The 24,437-nt window shown below is 35.4% G+C and overlaps 1 protein-coding gene and 1 long non-coding RNA gene across 10 annotated transcripts in view; one reads left to right on the top strand and one right to left on the bottom strand.

The window, feature by feature from the left end:
* Positions 1 to 24,437, top strand: part of nfixb (nuclear factor I/Xb) — a 202,917-nt gene that overhangs the window by 167,358 nt on the left and 11,122 nt on the right. For 6 of the 9 annotated variants that reach the window (XM_051886162.1, XM_051886163.1, XM_051886165.1 and 3 more), the window contains 5 exons: positions 2,874 to 2,948; positions 10,345 to 10,473; positions 13,249 to 13,427; positions 15,429 to 15,576; positions 19,168 to 19,259. In XM_051886162.1, the coding sequence (XP_051742122.1) occupies positions 2,874 to 2,948; positions 10,345 to 10,473; positions 13,249 to 13,427; positions 15,429 to 15,576; positions 19,168 to 19,259 (623 nt within the window). The remainder of the gene's footprint in view (positions 1 to 2,873; positions 2,949 to 10,344; positions 10,474 to 13,248; positions 13,428 to 15,428; positions 15,577 to 19,167; positions 19,260 to 24,437) is intronic. The other 3 variants (XM_051886169.1, XM_051886170.1, XM_051886168.1) reach the window with 3 other exon arrangements.
* LOC127508341 (uncharacterized) lies at positions 5,053 to 13,347 on the bottom strand. Its single transcript, XR_007928775.1, has 2 exons — positions 13,218 to 13,347; positions 5,053 to 6,040 (listed from the first exon to the last, which is right to left on the bottom strand). It is a non-coding gene; the product is annotated as an uncharacterized LOC127508341 (long non-coding RNA).

Raw genomic sequence — 24,437 nt, 5'->3', positions numbered from 1 at the left:
GGATGATTAGATATTTAGTTCACATAGTGCACTTGGCCAGCTTCAGAGAAACTGGCAGCCAAGCAACAGACGAGTGACCAATCCTGAGTAGTGTTCCAAAATTAATGACTTCGGTATCGAGTCAGTACTGAAATTTTAAAAATGTAATGCTTTGACCGCTGTTGAGTGAATTCTTAAACCTCTCTGATTGGCCATTGTGTTCACGTGCTCAACAGATATGTCTGTGATTGGCTGCAATGATCAATGCTTCAAAAACATGCTGTAAATAGACAGTAGTGACGTTCTTCACCGAGCGCTTACACAGCTTTTTGAAAACAAACGCTCCCATGCATTGATCATTGTAGTTAATCACAGACGTATCTGTTGAGTATGTGAACACAATGGCCAATCAGGTGTTTACAAATCCGCTCAACAGCGCTCAAAGCGTCACATTTTTAAAATTTCAGTACCAACTTGGTATCGAAGTCTGTACTTTTGACAACACTAATCCTGTGTGGCGACTCACTACATGCGTTCTACAAGCACGGTTCCGGACTGAGAATTCCGGGCCGAGAACGGTTTGTGATCGTGCTGTGCTGAATCAAGCTCAAGAGAATATATAACTGGAACTGTTCCATACCGTTCTTAGAACCGTTCAGCCTGATGGTGGAAAAGTGGCTATTCATGCAGTTGGATTGCTAGAATAATCTCTCTGTTAATTAATCTGTTTTGTTTGGTGCTCAGCTTAATAAAAGTCTTGAAAGCACTTACAATCACTCTCTAAACGATAATTCATGTGTGCATGTAATGATCTCACAGAATTAGGGCTGAAAAAAACATTTCATAATTTACACTAAAACATTATTAGAGGCGGTAAGCACTAAAGAATACAAGTTCGATTAGAAATTGTCTTCACTTTTTGTGTAGCTTGTAGTGATGTTTATGACATTTAAACAGTTTTTTTTTTTAATGAAAACAAATATGAAAAAGAGGAGGATGGTATTCTTTGAGATATTTTCACACATTTTATCAGATTTTTTTTAATTTTTTTTATCACATTTTACCATATAAACGAAACCATTTTACCATGTATTGACTATCTATTAGAAATGTTTACTATGGTAGCCACAGTGTCTGCCAAAATATCATGAGATTGTGGCGCAAGAAGCTTTTTTTTATGGCAGTGATGGCTAATCTAAAATTACCACATAACTGTAGTCATTTTTGTGGAAACTGTGGATACCATGGTGTCATTTTTTTAAGTAAGTTTGAAAAGCCAGCTTTGTCATTGTGTTGCACAGGCAGAATGTGGTGATGAAATTCATCTGAACTTTAAAGTCATTTTAGATTGAGCAGTGTTGTTGTAATAGTAGGTCTTTACCTGTATCCTCACACCAGACCATTAAATATGCACCATTCCGTCAATACATCAAAGCAAAAAATAGTTATGAATGTTGCTGTGCTCCCGCCACAAGCTCAGAACTGTGCCATGCTAGATTTGATGTCCAAAATACATTGGCTGCACCCCATTTCACATACTTGTTGTGGGCAGAATTAGCTGAGAAATCTTCCATATATGCATATTTGATAAATTCACCAGAAATATACCATCTACACTCTTAAAAATAAAGGTTCTAAAAGTAATGTCATAGAAGTACCACTTTTGCTTCCCCAAAGAACGTTTCAGTGAACAGAACATTTTAAAAATCTAAAGAACCTTTTGTTCAGTGGGAAGGTTTCTATAGAAGCTTTTTTCTGCTATGAAATAAAAAATAAAAAAAGGTAATTGCGACTTTTTATCTCACAATCTTGACTTTGTTTTTCTTGCAATTGCAAGTTTATATCCCACAATTCAGACATTTTTTCTCAGAATTGTGAGTTATAAAGTCAGAATTGATATAAACTGAGAATTGTGAGATATAGTCAGAATTGTGAATTATAAAGTCAGAATTGCGTGATATAAACTCAGAATTGATTTAAACTCAGAATTGTGAGATATAAAGTCAGAATTGCATGATATAAAGTCAGAATTGTGTGATATAAAGTCAGAATTGCATGTTATAAAGTCAGAATTGATATAAACTCAGAATTGTGAGATATAGTCAGAATTGTGAATTATAAAGTCAGAATTGATATAAAGTCAGAATTGCGTGTTATAAAGTCAGAATTGCGTGTTAAAGTCAGAATTGCGTGTTTTAAACTCAGAATTGATATAAACTCAGAATTGTGAAATATAAAGTCAGAATTGATATAGTCAGAATTGCTTGATGAAAACTCGCAATTGCGAGAAAAATAGTCAGAATTGAGACTTTTTGTCTCGCAATTCTGATTTTATAAGATGCAACTGTGAGTTTATATCCTGCAATTCTAAAAAAAGTGAGATTGTGAGATAAAAAATCGCATTTACCTTTTTTTTCTTGTTCTTTTTTTCTTGTTCGGCGAAAACAAACTTCCATAGATTCAATAGATGTTAATAAAGAACCTTTATTTTTAATAGTGTGGACACCTTTGACATACTATTTTCAGCATAATATGATTTGAAATGCGGTCGTTTTTATCTTGCATACTACTAAATATGGAAATTATGTGAACTGTGACGCAGCCAATGCTCATTTGATATCCTCATATTTTCGCTGCTGTTGATTGAACAGGTTGTGGGATGCGTGTGGCTTTCACCTCTACTGTTTAAGTGCACTTAGAATGGGTTGACTCTGGGAGATATTACTGAGCAATACTGTCTTTGACCTCATGCATATGATGTTTTTTTTAAGTGTGTATAGTGTTTATGTATTGATGATGATTCAACAGTGGCCCTAAATTCTCTCCATCTGTCCAAATGATCTCAATCTCGTTCATTGTTAACTCTATTCTTTTCCCCTGTTTGGGTTTTTCAGTGCAACACCATTTGGCCAGTATGCAGGAGAGGAAGATAAAACACGAAAGCGATGGCGTGCAGTTTCCTTACCATGGTTAGACCACATTACCCTCATATTATACATAATTGATGTGTATACCACGCACACAAGTGTATTCAAATGTGTCTGTTATCTCTGTCTCTCTTTCAAACTCTCTGCTGCATCACACACCTCAGCTCTTCTCTCTGATTTGCTGTTTTTCCTGGTGATCTGAGGTGGCGGGTGTTTTGTGGCCTGTGAATGTGCTTTCATTTTGTTTTGTACATCAGACGTCTCTCTGTACATCCATTGCTTGAGTTAGATCCTGATATAGGATCCCTGCGGACTGAAGCAGAAGTCCAAATCCTGATTTTCACATAACACAAACACTTACAAACGTGGCTATTGTGTTGCACATGGCAGCGGGCTTTTCCAGATATTTACTTAGCACTTTTGTTTGTTTCTTCTCCATGCAGGATTTATTCTAATTAGTGTGTGTGCTTAAAGGGGTTTACATGCTATAAGCAATATTTCAGCTGTTTATTCAGCGCGCCTATAAGATCTCAAAGCTGTTCAGTCTGAAACATACTTTATGCAAGTGTGCGAATGCAACAAAAGCTCAGTTTCACACATCATTGCATTCCACAAATTGTTAGAATGCAATTCATATATATATATGTATATATATATATATGTATATATATGTATATATGTATATATGTATATTAGGTTTTAAAATATATTTTTATATATTTTTAACTATTTCTATACTATTATATTTATATACTGTATTATATACTATTTATATTTACATTTATGCATTTATGATATATTATATTATAAAATTTATATATATATATATATATATATATATATATACGTGTGTGTGTGTGTATAATGCACAATATATTAAATGTGTATTATATTGATTTCATTATTATATTGATATAAATATGTATATTTTATATATATTGATTGCATATTATTATTACTATTAGTATATACTACTAATTTATGCATTGATGCATTTATTATATATTATATTATTAAATTATTATAAATTTTATATAATATAATATATCTATGTTTATATATATATATAATATACACTACAAATTTATGCATTTATTATATATTATATTTTTTAATTGTTAAATTATTACAAATTTTATATAATGTAATATGTAAATTTTATATACTTTATATATATATATATATATATATATATAATTGTCATGTTATTACTATGATATATTCATATCATAATTTTGTATATAATATGTATATTATATATACATTAGTTTTAAAATATATTTTTATTTATAAATTATTATATACTATTATATTTAAATACTGTATGTACTATATACTATTTATATTTATATTTATGCATTTATGATATATTATAAAAAAATATACAAATGTGTGTATAATGCACAATATACTATGTATATTTATATACATTAATTTCACATTATTATTATTATTATTATAAACAACTAATTTATGCATTGATGCATTTATTATTATAAATTGAATATAATATGTATGTTTTGTGTGTGTGTGTGTATATATATATATATACACACACATACATGTATACTACAAATGTATGCATTTATTATATATTGTATATTGTAATTGTTAAATTTTTGCTATACATTTTATATCATGTAATATGTAAATTGTATATACATTTTTATATTATTATTATTGTCATGTTATTACTATGATGTATATATACATCATAGTATATATATATATATATATATATATATATATATATATAATGCGTAATATATTAGTATATGTATATTATATACAGTGATTATTATATATATTATATATATTTTGGATTTTAGATATATGTATATTTTATATACATTAAGTGTATAATAATTATTATTATTACATAATATAATAATAATAATAATAAATAATGTCATGGTATTACTATAATATATTTATATCATATTATACACAAAAATATTTTATATATAAATACGTTAGTTTTAAAATATATTTTTTTTTTACAATATTAAATTATATACTATTATATTTATATACTGTATGTACTATATACTATTTATATTTATATTCATGTATTATATATAATATTATAAAATAGTTTTTATGATATTATATATGTATATGTAATGAATAATATATGTATATTAGATGCAATGATGATTATATATTTATTATTATAATGTCATACAGAGACAATGTGTTACTATCCAATCAATTACCCAAAACAAAAAACAATTCCAGCTTTAACTTTTTTCTCGCTGCATCTCCTGTTTCACTGTGAAGTCCATCAGATCGGGCGATTCACGTTGACTTTATGGCAGAGACATTTGAAGGTAACTCTATCACCCCTTTGAGTACGCACAAATAGATTACGCAGGAGTAGCCGCAGTAATGCAAGAATGCAAGCTATGTACATACAATGGGAACTTGTGTACTTGCATAGAGTGTGTTTCTGGCCTGAGGGTCCTCCTTCATCTAATCACATTCACTGCCGCCCACGTCATGATAAACACACAGTCGCACAGATCTTAATCTAGGGAAACATGGGTAAATCCCACCCAAAAAATGCCAGCATGCTCAGGTGCTCCTGATGTCATGGGAATACACAACACAACACACACATATATTTACACCCACCCCACCCCTGAACACTTGAAACACACACACACACACACACACACACAGTCTGTGGAGCACCAGAGCTCTGGTCCAGATGGCTCCACCATGTGTCGACAGCGTTGGGAGCTGCTGGGTTACAGAAGACATCTGTTACACCGATGATGGCGGTGGTGGCGCTCCGAGCGCGTGTGAGTGTGTGAGAGTGTGAACTGTGCTACGCTCCAAAGGTGATTCACTACCTGAATGAGGCTTTGGCAACTCTGCAAGGTGACGGTGTCATTTATCATTAAATCTGCTGTCGCCCAGAGTACACGAGCAGTCTGTGAACCCGCTCGCGTTTCATTCATACGCCGGATCGCTTCCTCATGCCCTGGGCTGACACGGATATCATCTCCTCCTATTTTTCATTCTCCTGCACCCTCTTTCACCTCGTTACACTGTGGCGCTTTGTCTGTAAACATCTGTTTGTGATGGTTTTGAGAGGTTAGACAGTTCCCACGGGCATGGAAGACCTAGAACTGTATGAAAAATACGAGGCTTAGAAGAGTTAGGCAAAGACTTGGAAATTTTTAACAGCTTTAAATGCCTTAAAATATTCAGTTTCTTCAGTGTAAAATGAATAAAATAATAATCAATTGACTGCAAAGTCATGGACATTTCATATATTTTTCATTAAATGCTTTAAAATATTTAATTGGCAGGAAATTTGTCTCAGAGTGTAAAATGACTAAAATTATTTTTGAAAATCGTTCGACTGCAGAAGTCATAAAAATTTCTATATTAAATAATAACATTTTTATTAAATGCTTAAAAATATGTAATAGGCAAGTCTTTTTGGTGAATGTAACAAAAAAAAAATGATGCAAAATTATTTTGTAACACTTTACAATAAAGTTCATTAGTTAACATGAACTAATAATGAACTGCACTTCTACAGCATTTATTAATCTTTGTTAATTTCAACATTTACTAATACATTATTAAAATTATTGAAAGTTGTATTTGTTAACATTAGTTAATGCACTGTGAACTAACATGAACAAACAATGAACTGCTGTATTTTTAAGTAACGTTAACAAAGATTAACAAATACAATATTTTATTAACAATATTTTATTATTATATTTTATTTGATTAACAAATTGTAAAGTGTTACCAACAATTTTAAATTGATCAACTGAAAGAGTCATAAAAAAAATCTAAAGTGAATATACAATGTTTTATTAAATGTTTTAAAATATTTTTTAGCAAGTAATTGATATCTTTAGTGTAATGAATATGAAATTATTTTTAAAAAAATGATCTACTGAAAAAAAAAAACAATTTCTATATTGAATATAAATTATACAATGATTTTCCATTAAATGCTTTAAAATATTTAATTGGCAAGTAATTGGGTGTTTTTTATGTAAAATTATTATTTTTTTAAACCAATTGACTAAAGAAATAATCATTTCTACAGTAAATATAATTTTTTTTTATTATTAAATGCTTCAAAATAGTTAATTGGCAATTTCATTGGCAAGTGTAAAATAGATGTGAAATCTTTAAAATTTTTAAAAAATTACTCAACTGAAGAAGTTATGGAAAGGCAAAAGGCTCAGGAACCTGTGTGTATTATTACTGTAAATTCATGGCAGAAGTGATTTGTGACTTTCTGTGTGTGTTTATATAAGTGGGACTTTCTGATGATTGGACGGTGAATGTGTGTGTCTGTTCAAGCGTTTGAGGAGGCGTTATATATGCCGTTTTTAACAGGTCAAGGTTTGTTTTTGGCGGCCAGCTTGTTAGCGTGGCGAGACTGGAAGGTCACGGGAGCGTTTGATTGGCTGCCAGTCTGCCTGAGTGTCGAGGCTGGCACAACACAGAGCAATAACACATCACCCATGAGTTTACCACACACACACACACACACACTAATGTGCATGAATGCAGGAAAAATAAGATCATAGAGACTGTCAGTTGTAACTATGAAGGTTTTAGCACTTTGCAGAGATGCTTGTTAAGATATTGACACAACCTCACTTATCTTATTCTCTTAATATCTTACACTATAATTTGCAGTTTGCACAGTAGTAGTACTACTATTATTGTTATATTTTTTTAAAAAGTAATTATATTTTTGCTTGTGTTGTGGATTAGAAATGAATGGTTTTGACAGTTTTATCTTTATTTATAATAGCATTAATATTGATTTATTTTATATATATATATATATATATATATATATATATTTGTTTGTTGGTTGCCATACACAGTTACTCATTCGTTTAGCTCTTTCACAATAACTTAGATAGATAGCATAATGATGATTTGTCTTGTGGTTTTGTGAGTGTTTGTTTAAAACAAAACAAGTGATCTTGTGTAAATATCACACTTTGTTAGATTGTGCAACACAAATTTTCTCAGCAGACGATGTTGCTTTTAACGGCACCTATGAAATTTGACAGTTTTTTTCATTTTAAGCAAACTAGGAAATTCTGTACCACATTTTTTTCATTTATATACAATTTACAATTCATTTGTTTATAGGTAGTTTTGATAATAGATTTGACAATACACTGAAAAAATATAATTTGGTTGCCTCAAATTTTTTAAAAGTAACTTTTTTTTTTTGTTTTTAATATTTGAAGGAGGCAGGTATACATTCAAACGTGGCATTAGCATAATTAGCAGATGTGTGGCTTCCTCTCACGGCTCTTTAGCGTCTTAAATTGGGGTATTTAAATCACCACTTAAAATAATTGTTTCCCTCAAAACCAGCCAGAGGATTTGATGGTAAACTCCTTTTCCTCTCCTTCCCGAGTCCTGACATGTTTGGCCGTGTTTCTGGGTCACTGGGTGAGCCCAGCGTATTTTCAGCCCTGGTGTTTATGCCAGACTCAGGACAGCTCAAGCTAGAAGCCCTGCGGCCTGGGTTTGACATTTATAGGATCAGGATGACACATTAATGCAGCGTTATATACGAGAAGACCAAACCATCACATACTTTCTCCTTTCATTTCCCTCATCATTCTCACATCATGCTTCCCGCCTGTCCTCCTCTTTTTGGCATGAGCGTTCGGACTTGCAAATGGAACAGAACTGCTTGTGTTTTACTTTTTCCCTCAGCGCTGAAAAGTCAAGTCAAAGCCTCTGATTTGGTTCCCCAGGTGACGTTTAGGGTGTTTTCATGTCAGAGTCTGTAAACAGTTTGTATTTACGTTTATTTACTCATTTGCATTGGGTTTGTGAAAGCGTGTCGTTCTGTTATTTGGCATTACTAATGCGGCTGCTCGGGAATATTGGCATTCTGAACACAGATACACATAAACCAGACAAGTTATTAAAGTAAATGTGCTTACTCTGTGATGTTCAGTGAGTTTTCTATTGTTTTCTTATTGGCTGGATATCCTTAAACTGACAAGTAATCTTAACTTTCCTGACCAGTAGAAACCTGTTAAAGCGGTGAAGATCAACCCATCCTTTCTAAATTGCCATTCTTTTTTTTTTTTTCTTTTTTTTTTTACCTCTTAACTAATGGCAAAACTATTATGTTGTGGATTTGAAGACATTTTGTACATTTTTCCATGCTTTTGGACTTTAAATAAGTAGTGGACCTGAAGGGTTATTTTAAAGGCCAGTGCTGATATCAAGTACGCAGAGGGGCCGATGACTGAAATAGTACTTTAAAAATATAGTAAAAACAACAAAATTGCAAAATATTATTACAATTAAATATATGTTAAATAACATATATTTAACATAATATATGTTAAAATGTAATTTATTCCTGTGATCGAAGCTGAATTTTCAGAATCATTACTCCAGTCTTCAGTGTCACATGATACTTCAGAAATCATTCTGATATGATGATTTGCCCAAACTTTTGAATGGTAGTGTATGTACTGAAATATTACTAATAATTTGTAGATCTGTTTTTCCCCCTTTTCTTTTATTATCCTTGGAAATTGATGTCACTTTAAAAGCTGTGAGAAATGGTGGCAAAATATTGACATTGATGTTTTGATGCTATACTCTTTCCTTTGAGATTCGGTGATTGAAAGAGACAGACAGACTGACATGAGTTACGATGGGATCTGCTGTTGTGGCATCTATTTTCCCCACTTACAGCTGCATAGAGACCCTCCCCGGCCCTGTCCCGACCCTATCCCACTCTTTTCTGCACTCCACTGCTTCAAAGCAAAGCTCGCACCCTGGACCTGTCCGCACTGCCAGAAACCCCCCCCCAAAAAAACAAGCAGTATTTCATCTCGTTTTCAAGTATAATTATCTAAACATGCTTTAAAAAACTACATTTACTTGAATCAAAATGACATGTTAAGTCTTGTTTTCAGAGAAATGCTATTTAAATTTAATGAAATTTATGCTTAAAATATATTTTTAACATTCTTAAGGAATTTGACTGTGTGGTAAGAAAAGAAATGTATTTTCCTTTTTATTTAAGTTTATTTTTCTTACCTCATTGGCAAATATTTTTTCTTTGTAAATAAGTTTTTACTGGAAAACGAGACAGAAATATTGATTAATAATTTATTTATTATTTTTTTTTTTTTGCAGTGTGACTGGCTTCTCTATACTTCACAGCAAACAAACAAACAAAAAGCCCTAGCAGTGTCTTATCTGTAGATTAAAAGACATTTGTTAGTATTATTATCAGAAAATTTGTAGTATTTTAGAAGCTGAGATGGATAAGACTTTTTTTTTTTTTTTTTTTTTTTTTTTTTTTTTTTTTTTTTTTAGATGAAGGTCAAGAAGCAAAACCCTGTTTAATTAAATCCACATCTCTGTTCTGCCATTTTGTTGATCCCATTTTTACCAGGACTCTCGTCGCCTGGTTCTCTTAAGAAGTCGGGGAAATTCGATTTCAGCGCTCTGTCCGGCCATACGAGGTCTGCACGCATGCCGTTCACCCATCACCCGCTGCCCATGCTGGCAGGTGTAAGACCAGGTGAGAGTTCAGAGCCCCCCCCACCCCACCTCCCACATCCTTCCCCTTCCTGTCCTGCTCCCTCACGCCCCCCGGTGGGGTCGGATGTGGTGAAGTTCGGGGAGAGGCGAGGTCGTGTTTACACCACGGTCGGGTCGGGTGAAGGCGTTCGCCATTCGTCCCCCCCACCCCCACCCTTTTTCTCCTCTGTACCGAGGCTGATTTGTCTTTTTTTTTTTTTCTTTTTTTTGTCTGTCTGTCCGTCAATGTGATTGGTTGGTGATTGGTCTCTCCATTTCCCGACTTCATTCTCCCCCCGCCAGATGCACAAGAGCTTGTAAGATATTATTTAAATGCTGTACAGCAGTGATCAAAGTACCTATCCACTCTGTACAAATTTAAATGCTGTACAAGACTCGCAGGATTGGAAAACTGAATTTTCAAAGATGTTCTGAAGTATTTTGTCATCTATTATCGATTAAACAAGATGGAAGAGAAGAAAAAAAATTGTAAATGGGCCAAAATTAGACAGACAAACAGAGATGGATGGATAGATGGATGGATGAATGGAAGGAGATATAGAAAGACAGATAGATAGGCGGATGGATGATGGATGGATGGATGGATGGATGGATGGATGGAGATATAGAAAGACAGAAAGACAGATAGATAGATAGATAGATAGATAGATAGATAGATAGATAGATAGATAGATAGGCAGATGGATGGATGGAGGTATAGAAAGACAGAAAGACAGATAGACAGATAGATAGATAGATAGATAGATAGATAGATAGATAGGCGGATGGATGGATGGATGGATGGATGGATGGATGGATGGATGGAAAGAAATGTAGAAAGAGATAGATGGACAGACAAAGGCAGACAGACAGATAGATAGATAGATAGATAGATAGATAGATAGATAGATAGATAGATAGATGAACGGACGGATGGGCAGATGGATGGATGGAGATATAGATGGATGGATGGACGGACATACAGACAGGGATAAAGATTTAGAAAGAGATAGATGGACAGACAAAGGCAGACAGATAGATAGATTGATAGATAGATAGATAGATAGACGGACGGATAGATGGTTGGATAGAGATAGAGATCAGATAGATAGATAGATAGATAGATGGTCCTCTCTCTTTGTGTTTGTTTGTGTTTCAGTTGTTTTTATGTAGTGTTGTATACATTGGATGGAGTCGTGGCCTTATGCTAGCGATGCCTTCTTGTTGTGTGGCCATGTGTTGTTTTGTGTAGCGCGGTTGTGTTTAGAGCTGCTGTTGTGTACTCACTCCATGTGGGAGGGGGTGTTTGGTGGCGGTAGTTTGTGGTGCCATTTGCCTCCTCCTTGAAGCCTTGGCTCCATCCCATTCCCTAATGGGATTAAAGGGTGGATGATGAAAGAGCGAAGGAAATGGTGGAAGAGGAGGGAATAGCAGTCTGCACAGAAGAGAGGGTGAAAAGCAGGGCTTTGCCTGGGAGCGAGGCGCCCGCGTCTGGGTTACAGGGAGGCTCTGGAAGTTGGCAGACTGTCCCGGGCAGCTGGGGGCCCTGCTTGGCTGGAGGAGACAAGACCCCTCACCCCTCCACTCGTCAGTCGGGACATGAGCGCAATGTTACTCTTCATGCAAATGAAAGCGTGTCATGACTTATCAAGAACTATTACGGTTGTGCTGATACAAAAATATGTCAATATATTGCTTTTCTTTTTCCCATGCAACATACTTTAGATCCTTGTATCAATCTTTTATTCGTTTATGTGCCTTCATACCATTTCCTATTGATCAGTTAACGAAGAAGATGGTCATCTAAAAACTGGAAGCGATATTTCACAGTGTGCCGTATTGGACAAAGTTGAAGCAAACTGTACAAAATACATTGAAAACAATCACAGTCTCTCTTACACGTTTCGGCCGATAGACAGACGGATAGTTTGGGGGCTCTCTTGGCAATTTATATTAAAAATTGATAAATCATCCATGATGAAATATTGTGTTAAAATAAAGGCAATTAAGACGCTTTTCACTCGGATAGCGTGTTTGTGTGTCTGCATAATAATTTTGAGTTTAGGGTTAAAATTGTTAAAATTGAGTATGAGAAAGAAAGAGAGAACCACTTGTATATTAATTAACAACCCAGTGTTTAATTCAGTGTGTGATCACTTTGTGATTCAATGTGATTTATACACATTTACTTCTACACTGTAAAAAATAACTTTCATGATTTATCACATTTTTTTCTTTTGTCAAATCAACATAATGTGGTTCAGAAAACAATATTTTGAGTTTCTGTTGATTAAACCAATTGCCTTCATTGTATTAACTCAAATTTTTAATTTCAATGAACTCAAAATTTTAAGTCAACCAGGTAACTTTAAGTTAAACCAACAATTTTTTTACAGTGTACAAAAAAAAAAAAAAAAATATATATATATATATACACACACACACACACACACACACACACACACAAAACCCTATATTTCACATATAATCATATATTTATGAATTATTTTTACCTATGAAGACATCCCCTGGGATCTGAAGGGAGATTTTGCACGATTTAGCTCTGTTCTGGGAACAGTTTTGTCCCCGATTATAGTAAACACACACACACACACACACACACCATTTTTCCTGAACTGCTTTCCTTCACTTCCATCTCATGTCATCTGTTGTCTCCTTGTGTGTCAGTCTTGCTTGGACTCATTATTAATATACTACTGTACTTGTATAATGTCTGTCACTAACCTCTCTCTTTGTGTGTGTGTCTGTCTGTCAGCAGGAAGTCCCCGTGCCTCAGCTTCCTCCCTGCACTTCCCCTCGCCATCCATCATCCAGCAGTCCAGCCCGTATTTCACCCATCCCACCATCCGATACCACCACCACCCGGGACAGGACCCGCTCAAGGAGTTTGTGCAGTTCGTGTGTGCCGACGGATCAGGACAGGCTAGCGGTCAGGTAAGAGGAAGTGACCTCATACAGGAAGTTTCATGCATCTGTTCTCTGACTAAACACAGACTGGTTTAATAGTGAAATTTGGGAATGGCATCCTACAGTATCATATGACTGAACCGTATGCAAATTTTCTGTTTGCGTAAAATACACAGTATGCAGCGGAGAAGACTGCATGGAATACTCTATCCCACAATGCAATCTGTTCAACTTGATCTTTTAGGAAGCTTTACAGTAGTATTCCATTTTGAACACATTAGGGGTGTAACGGTACACGTTTTCTTCCCGAACCGTCACGGTATGGACGTCACATTTCGGTTCATACAGTCAGACGACAAATACAGTCGGTCACAGGCGATCCACACTCCAATCCAGAAGGGGGCACGTGCGGTAATGCAACACTCTTTGCTAACAGCCACAATAGGAAAAAGCACAGAAGAAGAAGAACAGACGATCTATGCATAGATATGTTTACGTGTAATCTTTCAACCAGTGTTTCAACCACGGACATCAATAAAACGGCTTGAGAATAATATCTCACGTAGCATTACATTTATCTCAGGCAAGTCATTCAGTGTCCACAGCATGTTAGTTCACTAGAGAAATGAACTCTAGAGGGGAGCATTTCACTAAATATACGAACTATATTAGCTTATATATTTATTATATTTACTTTTCCTGGTGGTAATGTCTTATTTGATATATGCTTCAATAAATTTGTCATAAAAACAAGTTATGACAGTAACTCTGTAAATGATTATATTTCAAAAATGAATTGGAACAGAAAAATAATTGAAAACTGAACCGTCATGTTTGTGTACCGTTACACCCCTAGAACACAGCCATTGTCACAATCTACTGTATAAAATATGTATCATGGCTTACTGTTTCACATACTGTTTGTTGAAATATTTGAAAATATATTGTATATACTGTGCAGTATGCCATTGTTTAAATATAAGACATGATTATTTTTTTTTTTTTATCTTCCTTCCAAACCAAATGTTAATGAAACAGAAATTAGTTGTCATATTAAACAAACATGCTTGCCTCAAGCAAGCAAAAATACTTCCCTTAAATATGCAAACAAATGGATATTAAATGTATTTTTTTTTTCTCTGTGAAATTAACATTATCAAGCATTTAAAGTAAAGTTGGTTAAACTGAGCTCGTGAAGACATCCGTCGCAATTAACAGACCAGCTAAGATTGAAGTTTGCTGTTAGCAAGCATCCAAAACTTAAATAATGCACAAATGTATATAATTTATGTACTTTTTTTTACTATATATACACACACACTTACATTTAATTCACATTTTATATATATATGTATATACTGTAAAGCTAACTATAATAAAGCTAACAGTAACTTAAGACCGTCTTTTCCAATGGAAACAAATGTGTGCGTTCCTTGTCTTTGAGGCCGACTAATCGGTCGCTGTTATGTATCTTGTGCTTGTCTAGACGATCTTGAGTTAATCTCTCCTTCTCTGTCCACTTCCACGATAAAACCCATCTGCGCAACAGCTGACGACCTCTGCGCATTTCAGCGTAGTGCCTCCCCTCCTCAGTTCTGCTTCTGCCATTTTTCAGCGTTGTGAAACGTGGCTTTTGGTTTGTTTTTGTTCGCACCCTGATTTTGATTTGGCATCATTCCATGGACCAAAGCACACCTCACCATTCGTGCGTCCATTTCTACTTCTTCCTCACCTTCTGCCTAAAGTCCTCCATTTTTATTTTTTCCAGCTCCTCCACTGCTCCTGTCTGTGCCTGTGGTGAAGTCGACACACAAACATGCACACAAACACACTCTTTCATAAACAAAAGCAAACAGACATTCACCATCCTTTTGGTTGTTTCCCTCTCAACACTCTCCACTACCAGCCACCCGCCATTACTTTTTTCCCCTTCTTTTTTTTTTTTTTTTGAGCGAGTCTGCGTTGTTTTTTCCATTTGTGGGGTGTCGGGCGTGTCCGTACTCCTCACCCTGTTTGTGTCGTCTGCAGCCGAACGGGAGCGGCCAGAGCAAAATGCCGGGCTCCTTCTTGCTGCCTCCACCCCCCCCTGTGGCGCGTCCAGTGCCCCTCCCAATGCCAGACTCTAAACCCAGCAGCACGCCCCCCGATGGCGGACTCACCTCACCCACATCTCCGTGTAAGTGACCCGATCCCCCATTCCACCAAACCCCTCGAAGACTGGGAGAAAGCCAGTCATCTAGCCACAGCTGGGCTGAATTTTCCCATCTAGTTTGTGTTCCTTGAGTTAACAACATCTGCCCATTATTCGTAATTATCGTGGCAGCACTAACTGTTGGGTCAGAACTAGTCCTTAATACTTTTATTTATTTATTTTTTTCAATCTGAATGAAACCAATGCAACTTTCGTGCAGGTCTTTTTTATGCATCCTAATTTTCAGGCATCAATTTTAGTGGTTTAAGTTTAACACCCATCAAAATGTCACTAAAGTACAGAGCTCATATAGGGACATGAGTTGAAAAATAAGTTAGGAGGAAAAATATGTTTAAATGGTTTCGCATTTTCACAAAACGTATGCGTTCTCCTGAGAAACTTTTGCATTTACTCGAAAAACTTTTGCGTTCTCTCACAAAACTTTTGAGTTGCCCTGATAAATTTTGCGTTCGATCACAAAACTTTTGAGTTGCCCTGGTAAATTTTGCGTTCGATCACAAAACTTTTAAATTGCCCTGGTAAATTTTGCGTTCGATCACAAAACTCGCTCCCAAAAAAAACTGCGTTCTCCCGCAAAACATTTGCATTCCCCTGAGAAATTTTGCATGCGATTACAGAACTCTCCCCCAAGAAACTGCATTCTCTCGCAAAATGTTTGTTCCCCTGAGAAACTTTACATTGGCTTAGGAAAGTTTTGCATTCTCGCAAAACTTTTTAGTTCCCTGAGAAACTTTGCATTCGCTTAAAAAAAAAACTTTTGCGTTCCCCAGAAACTTTGCACATGCTTGTGAAACCTTTGTGTTCTCTCGCAAAAGTTTTGCGTTCCCCAATAAACTTTGTGTTTGATCTCAAAACTCTTCCCTGAGAAACTGCGTTCTCGCACAAAACGTTTGTTCCCCTGAGAAACTTTGAATTCTCTAGGAAAACTTTTGTTCTTTCACAAAACTTTTAAGTTACCCAGAGAACTTTTTCCATTCTCTCTCAAAATTTTTGCATTCCCTGAAAAACTTTCGATCTCTGCGTTCGATCTCAAAACTCTTCCCCGAGAAACTGCGTTCTCTCGCAAAACATTTGTGTTGCCCCTAAGAAACTTTGCATTCGCTTGGAAAACTTTTGTTCTCTCACGAAACTTTTAAGTTACCCAGAGAACTCTTTCTATTCTCTCTCAAAATGTTTGCGTTCCCAGATAAACTTTGCAAATGCTTGTGAAACCATTTTTCTTTCGCAAAACTTTTGCATTCCCCGAGAAACTTTGCGTTCAATCTCAAAACTCTCCCCTGAGAAACTGCGTTCTCACGCAAAACGTTTGTTACCCTGAGAAACTTTGCAAATGTTTATAAAACGTTTTTTTTTAACAAAACTTTTGCATTCCCCGAGAAACTTTGCGTTCGATCTCAAAACTCTCCCCCAAGAAACTGCGTTCTCTTGCAAAACTTTTGAGTTACCTTGAGAACTCTTTGCATTCTCTCTCAAAACGTTTGCGTTCCCCTGAGAAAAATGTTTGTGAAACCTTTGAGTTCTCTCGCAACACTTTTGTGTTTCTTGAGAAACTTTGCTTTCACTCACAAAACCATTGTGTTCTCTCACGAAACTTTTGGGTTTTTCTAAGAAACATTCAATCTCAAAACTCTCCCCCAAGAAACGTTGCAAATGTTTGTGAAACCTTTGTGTTCTCTCACAAAATTTTTGCGTTCCTCGAGAAACTTTGCTTTCACTCACAAAACCATTGTGTTCTCTCATGAAACTTTTGGGTTTTTCTAAGAAACTTTGTGTTCACTTACAAAACCTTTTGTGTTCTCTAGCAACACTCTAGTGTCCTCCTGAGACTCTTTGCATTCGCTCCCTTTTGTGATGAAAATAATATGAAGTGGAAGGAAAAACTATATTTCAGCGCTTTTACAAGCCAATGCAAAGTTTCTTGGGGGAAATGCAATTCTTTTACTAGAGAACGCAAAAGCACTAAAATATATTTTTTCCTCCTATTTCATATTTTCCACATCCAATGTCCTCTTAGGGCCTCCGTATTGAAGGGTGCAAATTTAGGGCAGTTAAAGTGGACTCTAAATTACGTTTTTTTTTTTTTTTTTTTTAAATGCATTTTAGTTCAAACAGTTGTCGCTGACTTTTTGTAATGCAGCCTTTGATTATTGGACAGTGCTGGCGTGAAAATCACAACAGCATAGAAGAGTGTGTATCAACTCGACTAAAAAGACCAGCTTAGACCATCTTGAACTTTCATTTTGGTCCAGGTTGGTTTGTGCTGGTCAAAGTGTGTTGAAGAGCCTTTACACTCCAAAAAACAACTTGCAGTTTGAGTCGATTGTGAGACACAGGGAACCCATGCTTTGTAATTTTACGTTGGTTTGATTTGAGTTTGTTTTGGTTACATTCACATTGCTGGTTAGCTTTTGGCTTGTGGAAATGTGATAGTTGAGCTCCAGTGCTGGTCTAAAGTTCAGTTCGTCCCGTACACAAACCAAATTTAGGCCGTTCAGAAAGGAGGTGGCATATCGGGGTGGATAATCAGACAAAAAAAGTTCACTCACCACAGACGGGGCACTGGACGGAGCACTTGCATTTCTTTTCCTCTTTTCTTTCATGTTTCTTATTTTTCCTTCCTTTCATTTTTTTTGTTCTATTGTTTTTTTATGTTGTTTGTGTGTGTTGTCTTTTTATGTGTTTATATGTTGCTAATTCTCCAGAATGCACTTACCACAACTGCTTACAAATATATAGAACGTTTATTTACGCATGTTAAAGCATTAAGCAAATAGTGCATTACAATGAGTTTACCACGGTTAATGGTGATTGTTAAGGGTAAAGATACAAAACGAATGGCCTAAAACCCCTTTAGTAATTGAAAAATACACATGGCCTCTTGTGGCAAAGTTTGTAGTTGCACTGATTAAAAATAATTCTTCTAGCGAGGTAAATTCTAGTAATTTAGTCCTTATCTTATCACTTCAGTGCTTATCTTAACATGTAACCTCCAAAAAATTGTGTATTATATAATGCCTCTCATTAATCAAATGCTATCTAATTGCAATAATAACATTTTTTGGGATGAACAAAGCAGCATTTCTTATCTTTTTCAATGTTTGCTAATGAAAGCGCAAACTGTAGAACAAATACGCTCTTTGTGTTTGATTTTTGATGAACAGTTACACTACGGAGTCCATCAAATAAATCTGAAACCCCAAACTGCCCTAAATTTGATAATGACTTCAAACCTGCAGATTAATCTATTGATCTTCAGCTGTGTGAACCAATAATAATCAAACTTAGTATATCTTTGATGATAAATTCTTGCAGTTCATTCAGTAAGGAAAGTTTCAGTTTTCACTATATGTTTCATGAAATTCGCAGCGATCTTGTCATATTGATCAAACTGAGCTTTTTTGTTCAGATTGCTCTTTTAATGACTAAAAGATTTTGATTATTGTATAGGGTGGTTTATGGAAATAGTAAATGTTATGCTTTTCTGATGGGCAGATTTGCTGAAATCTTATTTTTTATTTATATTTTCTGTCTCTTGTTCTTCTCTCTCTCTTTCAGCATACTCCACGCCAGGCTCCACAGCTCCCAACAGGTTTGTCAGCATCGGATCACGGGACAACAACTTTCTGAACATACCCCAGCAGACGCAGGTGATTGTTAACTCTGTCATAATCAAAACAAATCTCATTTCTTGTGTTCGAGTGTTTCCTTTTTCTTAGCATATAAGCCTGCTCCTTCCCTCTAGTCTTTCCTCCTTTCCCATGATGCTCTCTGCTATGCGGTGACGGGCCCATCTGGAGCGGGCCTGCGATAACTCAAGCTGATCGGCGCGGTGTAGTTGATTTGAGCGTTGCGAATGTGCGGCCGCCACACTGCGCCTCCTCCATCAGCCAGTACACTTTACTCATTAATGTGTAAACCACACCCGCCCCGGGCCGGCTCCCTGCTCCTCAACACATGGTGACCATCTGAAGTCGCTAACTCACCCGCTCTCACCTCCTCCCTCTGCTGGTCGGCCTCTCTGGATTTGACCATTAATTTCCCTCTCTTTCTGCCTAACCTTTCCTCAATTCACAGTTTTTTTTTTTTTTTTCTCCCCCCTTTTTAACTCGTTTCTCAACTCGCTATCACCCTCTGCTGGTGACTTCTTTTTCTTCTCTCCCGCCGTGACTTCTTGGCAGTGACTTTGCTTTGTCTGATTTTGCACATTTTCCAGTGTTTTCACCCTTAATTTTAGAGGATAGAGGAAGCGCTTACCTTTTGTCCTCTCAGAGTTAAATAACTTGAGTATACAAAATAGCATAGCGGAGTGTGTGCGTATGTGTGTGTATGTATGTATGTATGTATGTATGTATATATATATATATAAGCAAGGGGCAGTGAGAAAAGTTCTTAGTTAAACAACGATAAAACTGAAATGATCATCTTCGCCCCATCAGCTATTCGCCTCAATCAGCTTGGTTCACTCTCTTCTAATGTACGCGACTGTGTCAAAAACCTTGGTGTCATTTTTGATTCCACACTGAGTTCTGATAAGCAGATTAGTGCTGTTGTGAAAAGCAGTTTCTTTCAGTTAAAGGGATAGTTTACCCAAAAATGAAAATTATCTTATGATTTACTCACCCTCAAGCCATCCTAGGTGTGTATGACTGTCTTCTTTCAGACGAACACAATCAGAGATATATTTAAAAATATCCTGGCTCTTACAAGCTTTATAATGGTAGTTTTGAAGCCCCAAAAAAGCACATCCATCCATCATAAATATAATCCATATGGCCCCAGAAGGTTAATAAAGGCCTTCTGAAGCAAAGCGATGGGATTTTGTTAAAAAAAAATCCATATTTAAAATTTTATTAACTATAATAACTAGCTTCTGGCAGACAACCAGTACTCATCAATTTGCAGTGGAAGAGTAACCTCTGACCCAACGTGGAAGCTCAGAGGACAGAGCAAAACAAAACACCGGTCATGAATTAGAAGTCTAAAACGAGAAAATGTAAAGAGAAATGTCGGAGGATTTCAATATAAGAGAAGAGGAGCTTGAGTTTGTTGCCCAGCCCTATTTGTTTGAACCACGAGAGCTTACGATACTCCTACATCCTGTGTCATACATCGTGTTACGGTTTACTCTTATGGCGCAAGTTGACTACATACAGTCTTCTGCCGAAAGCGAGTTATTATAGTTAATAAAGTTCTAAATATGGATATTTTTCTTACAAAAACCCATCACTTCGCTTCAGAAGGCCTTTATTAACTCCTGGAGCCGTATGGATTATATTTATGATGGATGGATGCACTTTTTTTGGACTTCAAAATCGGCCCCCCATTCACTACCATTATAAAGCTTGGAAGAGCCAGGATATTTTTAAATATATCTCTGATTGTGTTCGTCTGAAAGAAGAAAGTTATATACACCTAGGATGGCTTGAGAGTAAATTTTCATTTTTGGGTGAACTATCCCTTTAAAATCAGTTGCCAAATTCAAGACGATGCTCTCTAAGAAAGACCTCGAAACTGTTATTTATGCATTAATAAGATCAAGGTTGGACTGTTGTAATTCGCTCTACCTGGCTTTGCCTAATTCAGCTGTTAGTCATTTGCAAATTGTTCAAAATGCGGCAGCCAGGCTTCTGACTGGCACTAGAAAACGTCAGCACATTACACCTGTGCTCGCCTCTCTTCACTGGCTACCGGTTAACTTCCGTGTGGATTTTAAAATTTAGCTTTTTGTTTTTAAAGCTTTGCATGGACTCGCTCCTCAGTATATCAGTGGTGATTTTTTAAAACTAATGGTGACCGGGCCTTCTCGGTGTCCGCTCCTAGGCTTTGGAATAGTTTACGTCTACATCTTCATATTAGATTTTCCACTTCTATGTTTAAATCCTCCTTGAAGACCTATTAGTATTCTTTATGTGTTATTTGAGGTTGTAAATTTTCATTTGTCCTCTTGGTCCTGGTCCAGTCTTTTAATTCTGTTTTATATTTCTTGTACAGCTCTTTGGTTGCAAAATCTGTTGTTTTTAAATGTGCTTTATAAATCAGTAAACTAAACTAAACTAAAATAGTGAAATAATAAATTATTTATTATTCTTTTTTAATTCACTGTAATCTAAACATTGATAAAAGCTAACAGCAAGAGGCGGTGATACAATAGCGAAATAACTCATTTATTTTGTTTTTATTTATTAATTTAAGTAAATGTGCATTGAGAACGTACTTCAAAGAGATGTTTCTTGAAGGTTTCAAGTGGACTAAAGGGTATTTGAACAGTTGAGTTAAACTTTAAAATTTCTGAATGTCAATAACAGAATATCAAAGCATGTGGTTTGTATTTTGAAGAAACATTCAAGAACACTTTTCAAACAAAACATTCCACAAAAAGACATTTGTTAGGTTTTCAATGATAAATCAAAATTTAATTTAGGTGATAAAAGCTTTGTGACACTCGTATGATGTTCATAGTCAATGTGATTTTCTTCACTGTGTGAACTGACTTCATACATCCTCTAAAAACACCAGTTTTGACAAAGAAAAGTGACGCTATTGAAGAGAAAAGATCCTGTAGCATTTGAGACGCACGGATACAGACAGATCATCTCATGTAGTGCCGTTCAAACATTTTTAACTGTGCCTTTTAAGTGTTTGGATACTTTTTGGGCCCACTGTGTGTCCGTACAGCTCCTTACGGGGAAGTTCTCACAGTTCCCATCCAAAGGAACAGGGAAAGAACTGCGGAAAAGTGCGACAGGACCGGAGAAAAGAGAGGCAAAGTTTAAGCACGGCCCCTAAATTGAAAAGTCACGTCCCAACTGTCTGGTTGCCCACAGCAACGAGACATGATGTCACAGGCAGTTGAACTTGAGAGGTGGGGTGGGGGGGTATAGCTGGTCACTGCCAAGGATTACGGGGGGAAGATGGGATTGCGAGAGGGAGGAGTACAGCTTAGAGGGGAAGAGTTACTTGGCCCGAGTGGCTGTTGGGCTTTAGCCCGGGGCGAGCGGCAGGGGGAGAATAGATGGGACGTGCCGGGGGTGTTTGCGTGACCTGCAAGAGTCAACCAGAACAAAAGTTACCCGCGGCCCCTCCTCCCAAACCCTCTCAGCCAAAGTGTTTCCAGGATTTGACTTCTAGAGAGTTTTGTAAAAACCAATCAGGAGAAAGAATCCGGCGCTCATTGGAATGCTGAGCCGAGCTCTCGCTGTAATCCGGACCGGCAGCTCCTGCTCTTCACACTGATGGAGCGCTGCATCCGTCACACGTCACACGCTCAAGGGTGTCTCAGTACATATCCTGACAAGAGCTCTTGTGCAGAAACAGTTATCTCATGAGTGGAGAACCGTGTTATATTAGTGCTGTTATAATATATTTATTCTATATAAAACAATCATTTTATATTTTATTTTAAATAATTAATATTATACATAATTTAATTTATACATAACAGTTTATATTAAAAATATAATATATATATATATATATATATATGTGTGTACACATAATTTAATTTAATTTGGTCATTTAATTTAATTTTGGTCACAATTTATGTTAACAATATTATTTATACAAAAAAAGTTATACTCAAATGTTTGGAATAATTAAGTTTTTTTCATGTGTTTTCTATTTTTTCTTTTCTTTTTTTTCTAAACTATTCTATTTTTCTCAATATATGTTAAAATGTAATTTATTCCTGTGATCAAAGCTGAATTTTCAGCATCATTATTCCAATCTGTGTCACATGATCCTTCAGAAATCACTCTAATATGATGAATAAATTTAGAAAATAGAAAAAAAATGATAGATAATATTATTTTATATATATATATATATATATATATATATATGTATACACACACACATTTTTAATGTTGAATATTTAAATTAAAACGACTATATATATATATATATATATATATATATATAGAATTAGTATTGCATTTTATTTTTTATAAAATATTAATATATCCTATTTTATATGTAAATATATGACATTTAGAATTGTATATATTATTCTAAATAATTAATATTCATTAATATTAATTATCTATTTACATATATATATATTATAAAATGAATAATAAGGACATAAACTTTCATGAAAATACTAAGCACAGTAATAAAGGACTTAACTTCCTCTACAAGATATAGTACCTGACATGTGAACTTATCTTAAATAGTTGTTCTGCGCTGTGATATAGCTCTTACCTTATGATTTATATAATTATAGCCTGTAATAGCCTATAATCGGATTCTTAACAGTAAAATGTGTGTCTAATCTAACTGATTTTATTCTGCTGCCATTTTGTTTTTGTTTTTTTATACGACACTATAACGGTTAAAAGAGTTAAATTAAAAGTTTGATAAGACGAAGTATTTTTACTGGGAAACACAGTATAAACTTTGTCTAAATGTTTCTCTTTGTGAGAATGTCTGTCCGTTGGCGTTATCAGTGTGATATTTGAACTTTACGAGCTGAGCTCTGGAGAAGCATTAACAGAACGTCTGTTGATGTTAATAAAGTCAATGTGTTGGTATGTAGAGATGCGTCAGAGCTGTCTTGACAGAAGGGAGGTCTGCTGGTTTAGTTCAGGTCAAAGTGTGGCGTGAAGGCCCATGTGGTGAGCAGGTCAGACTGAACGCTCTGTGAGAGTCAAGCCTGACCTCTAGTGGTGTCATCAGAAACAGCAGTCAGCACACAATCAAGATTGTATTCATGATGATTCCTTACTTTTTATGTTTCCATACTTTTTTACTTATTTATGATTTATTAAATTTTAAAAAATATATATATATGGCAACACTCTTTAGTTTTGGGTCCAAATTCTCACTAT

The sequence above is a fragment of the Ctenopharyngodon idella genome, chromosome 3 (genome assembly GCF_019924925.1).
Source record: "Ctenopharyngodon idella isolate HZGC_01 chromosome 3, HZGC01, whole genome shotgun sequence".
Classification (NCBI taxonomy): domain Eukaryota; kingdom Metazoa; phylum Chordata; class Actinopteri; order Cypriniformes; family Xenocyprididae; genus Ctenopharyngodon; species Ctenopharyngodon idella.
The sequence above is the reverse complement of the archived record's forward strand: the minus strand, read 5'-3'. Positions and strand labels throughout refer to the sequence as shown.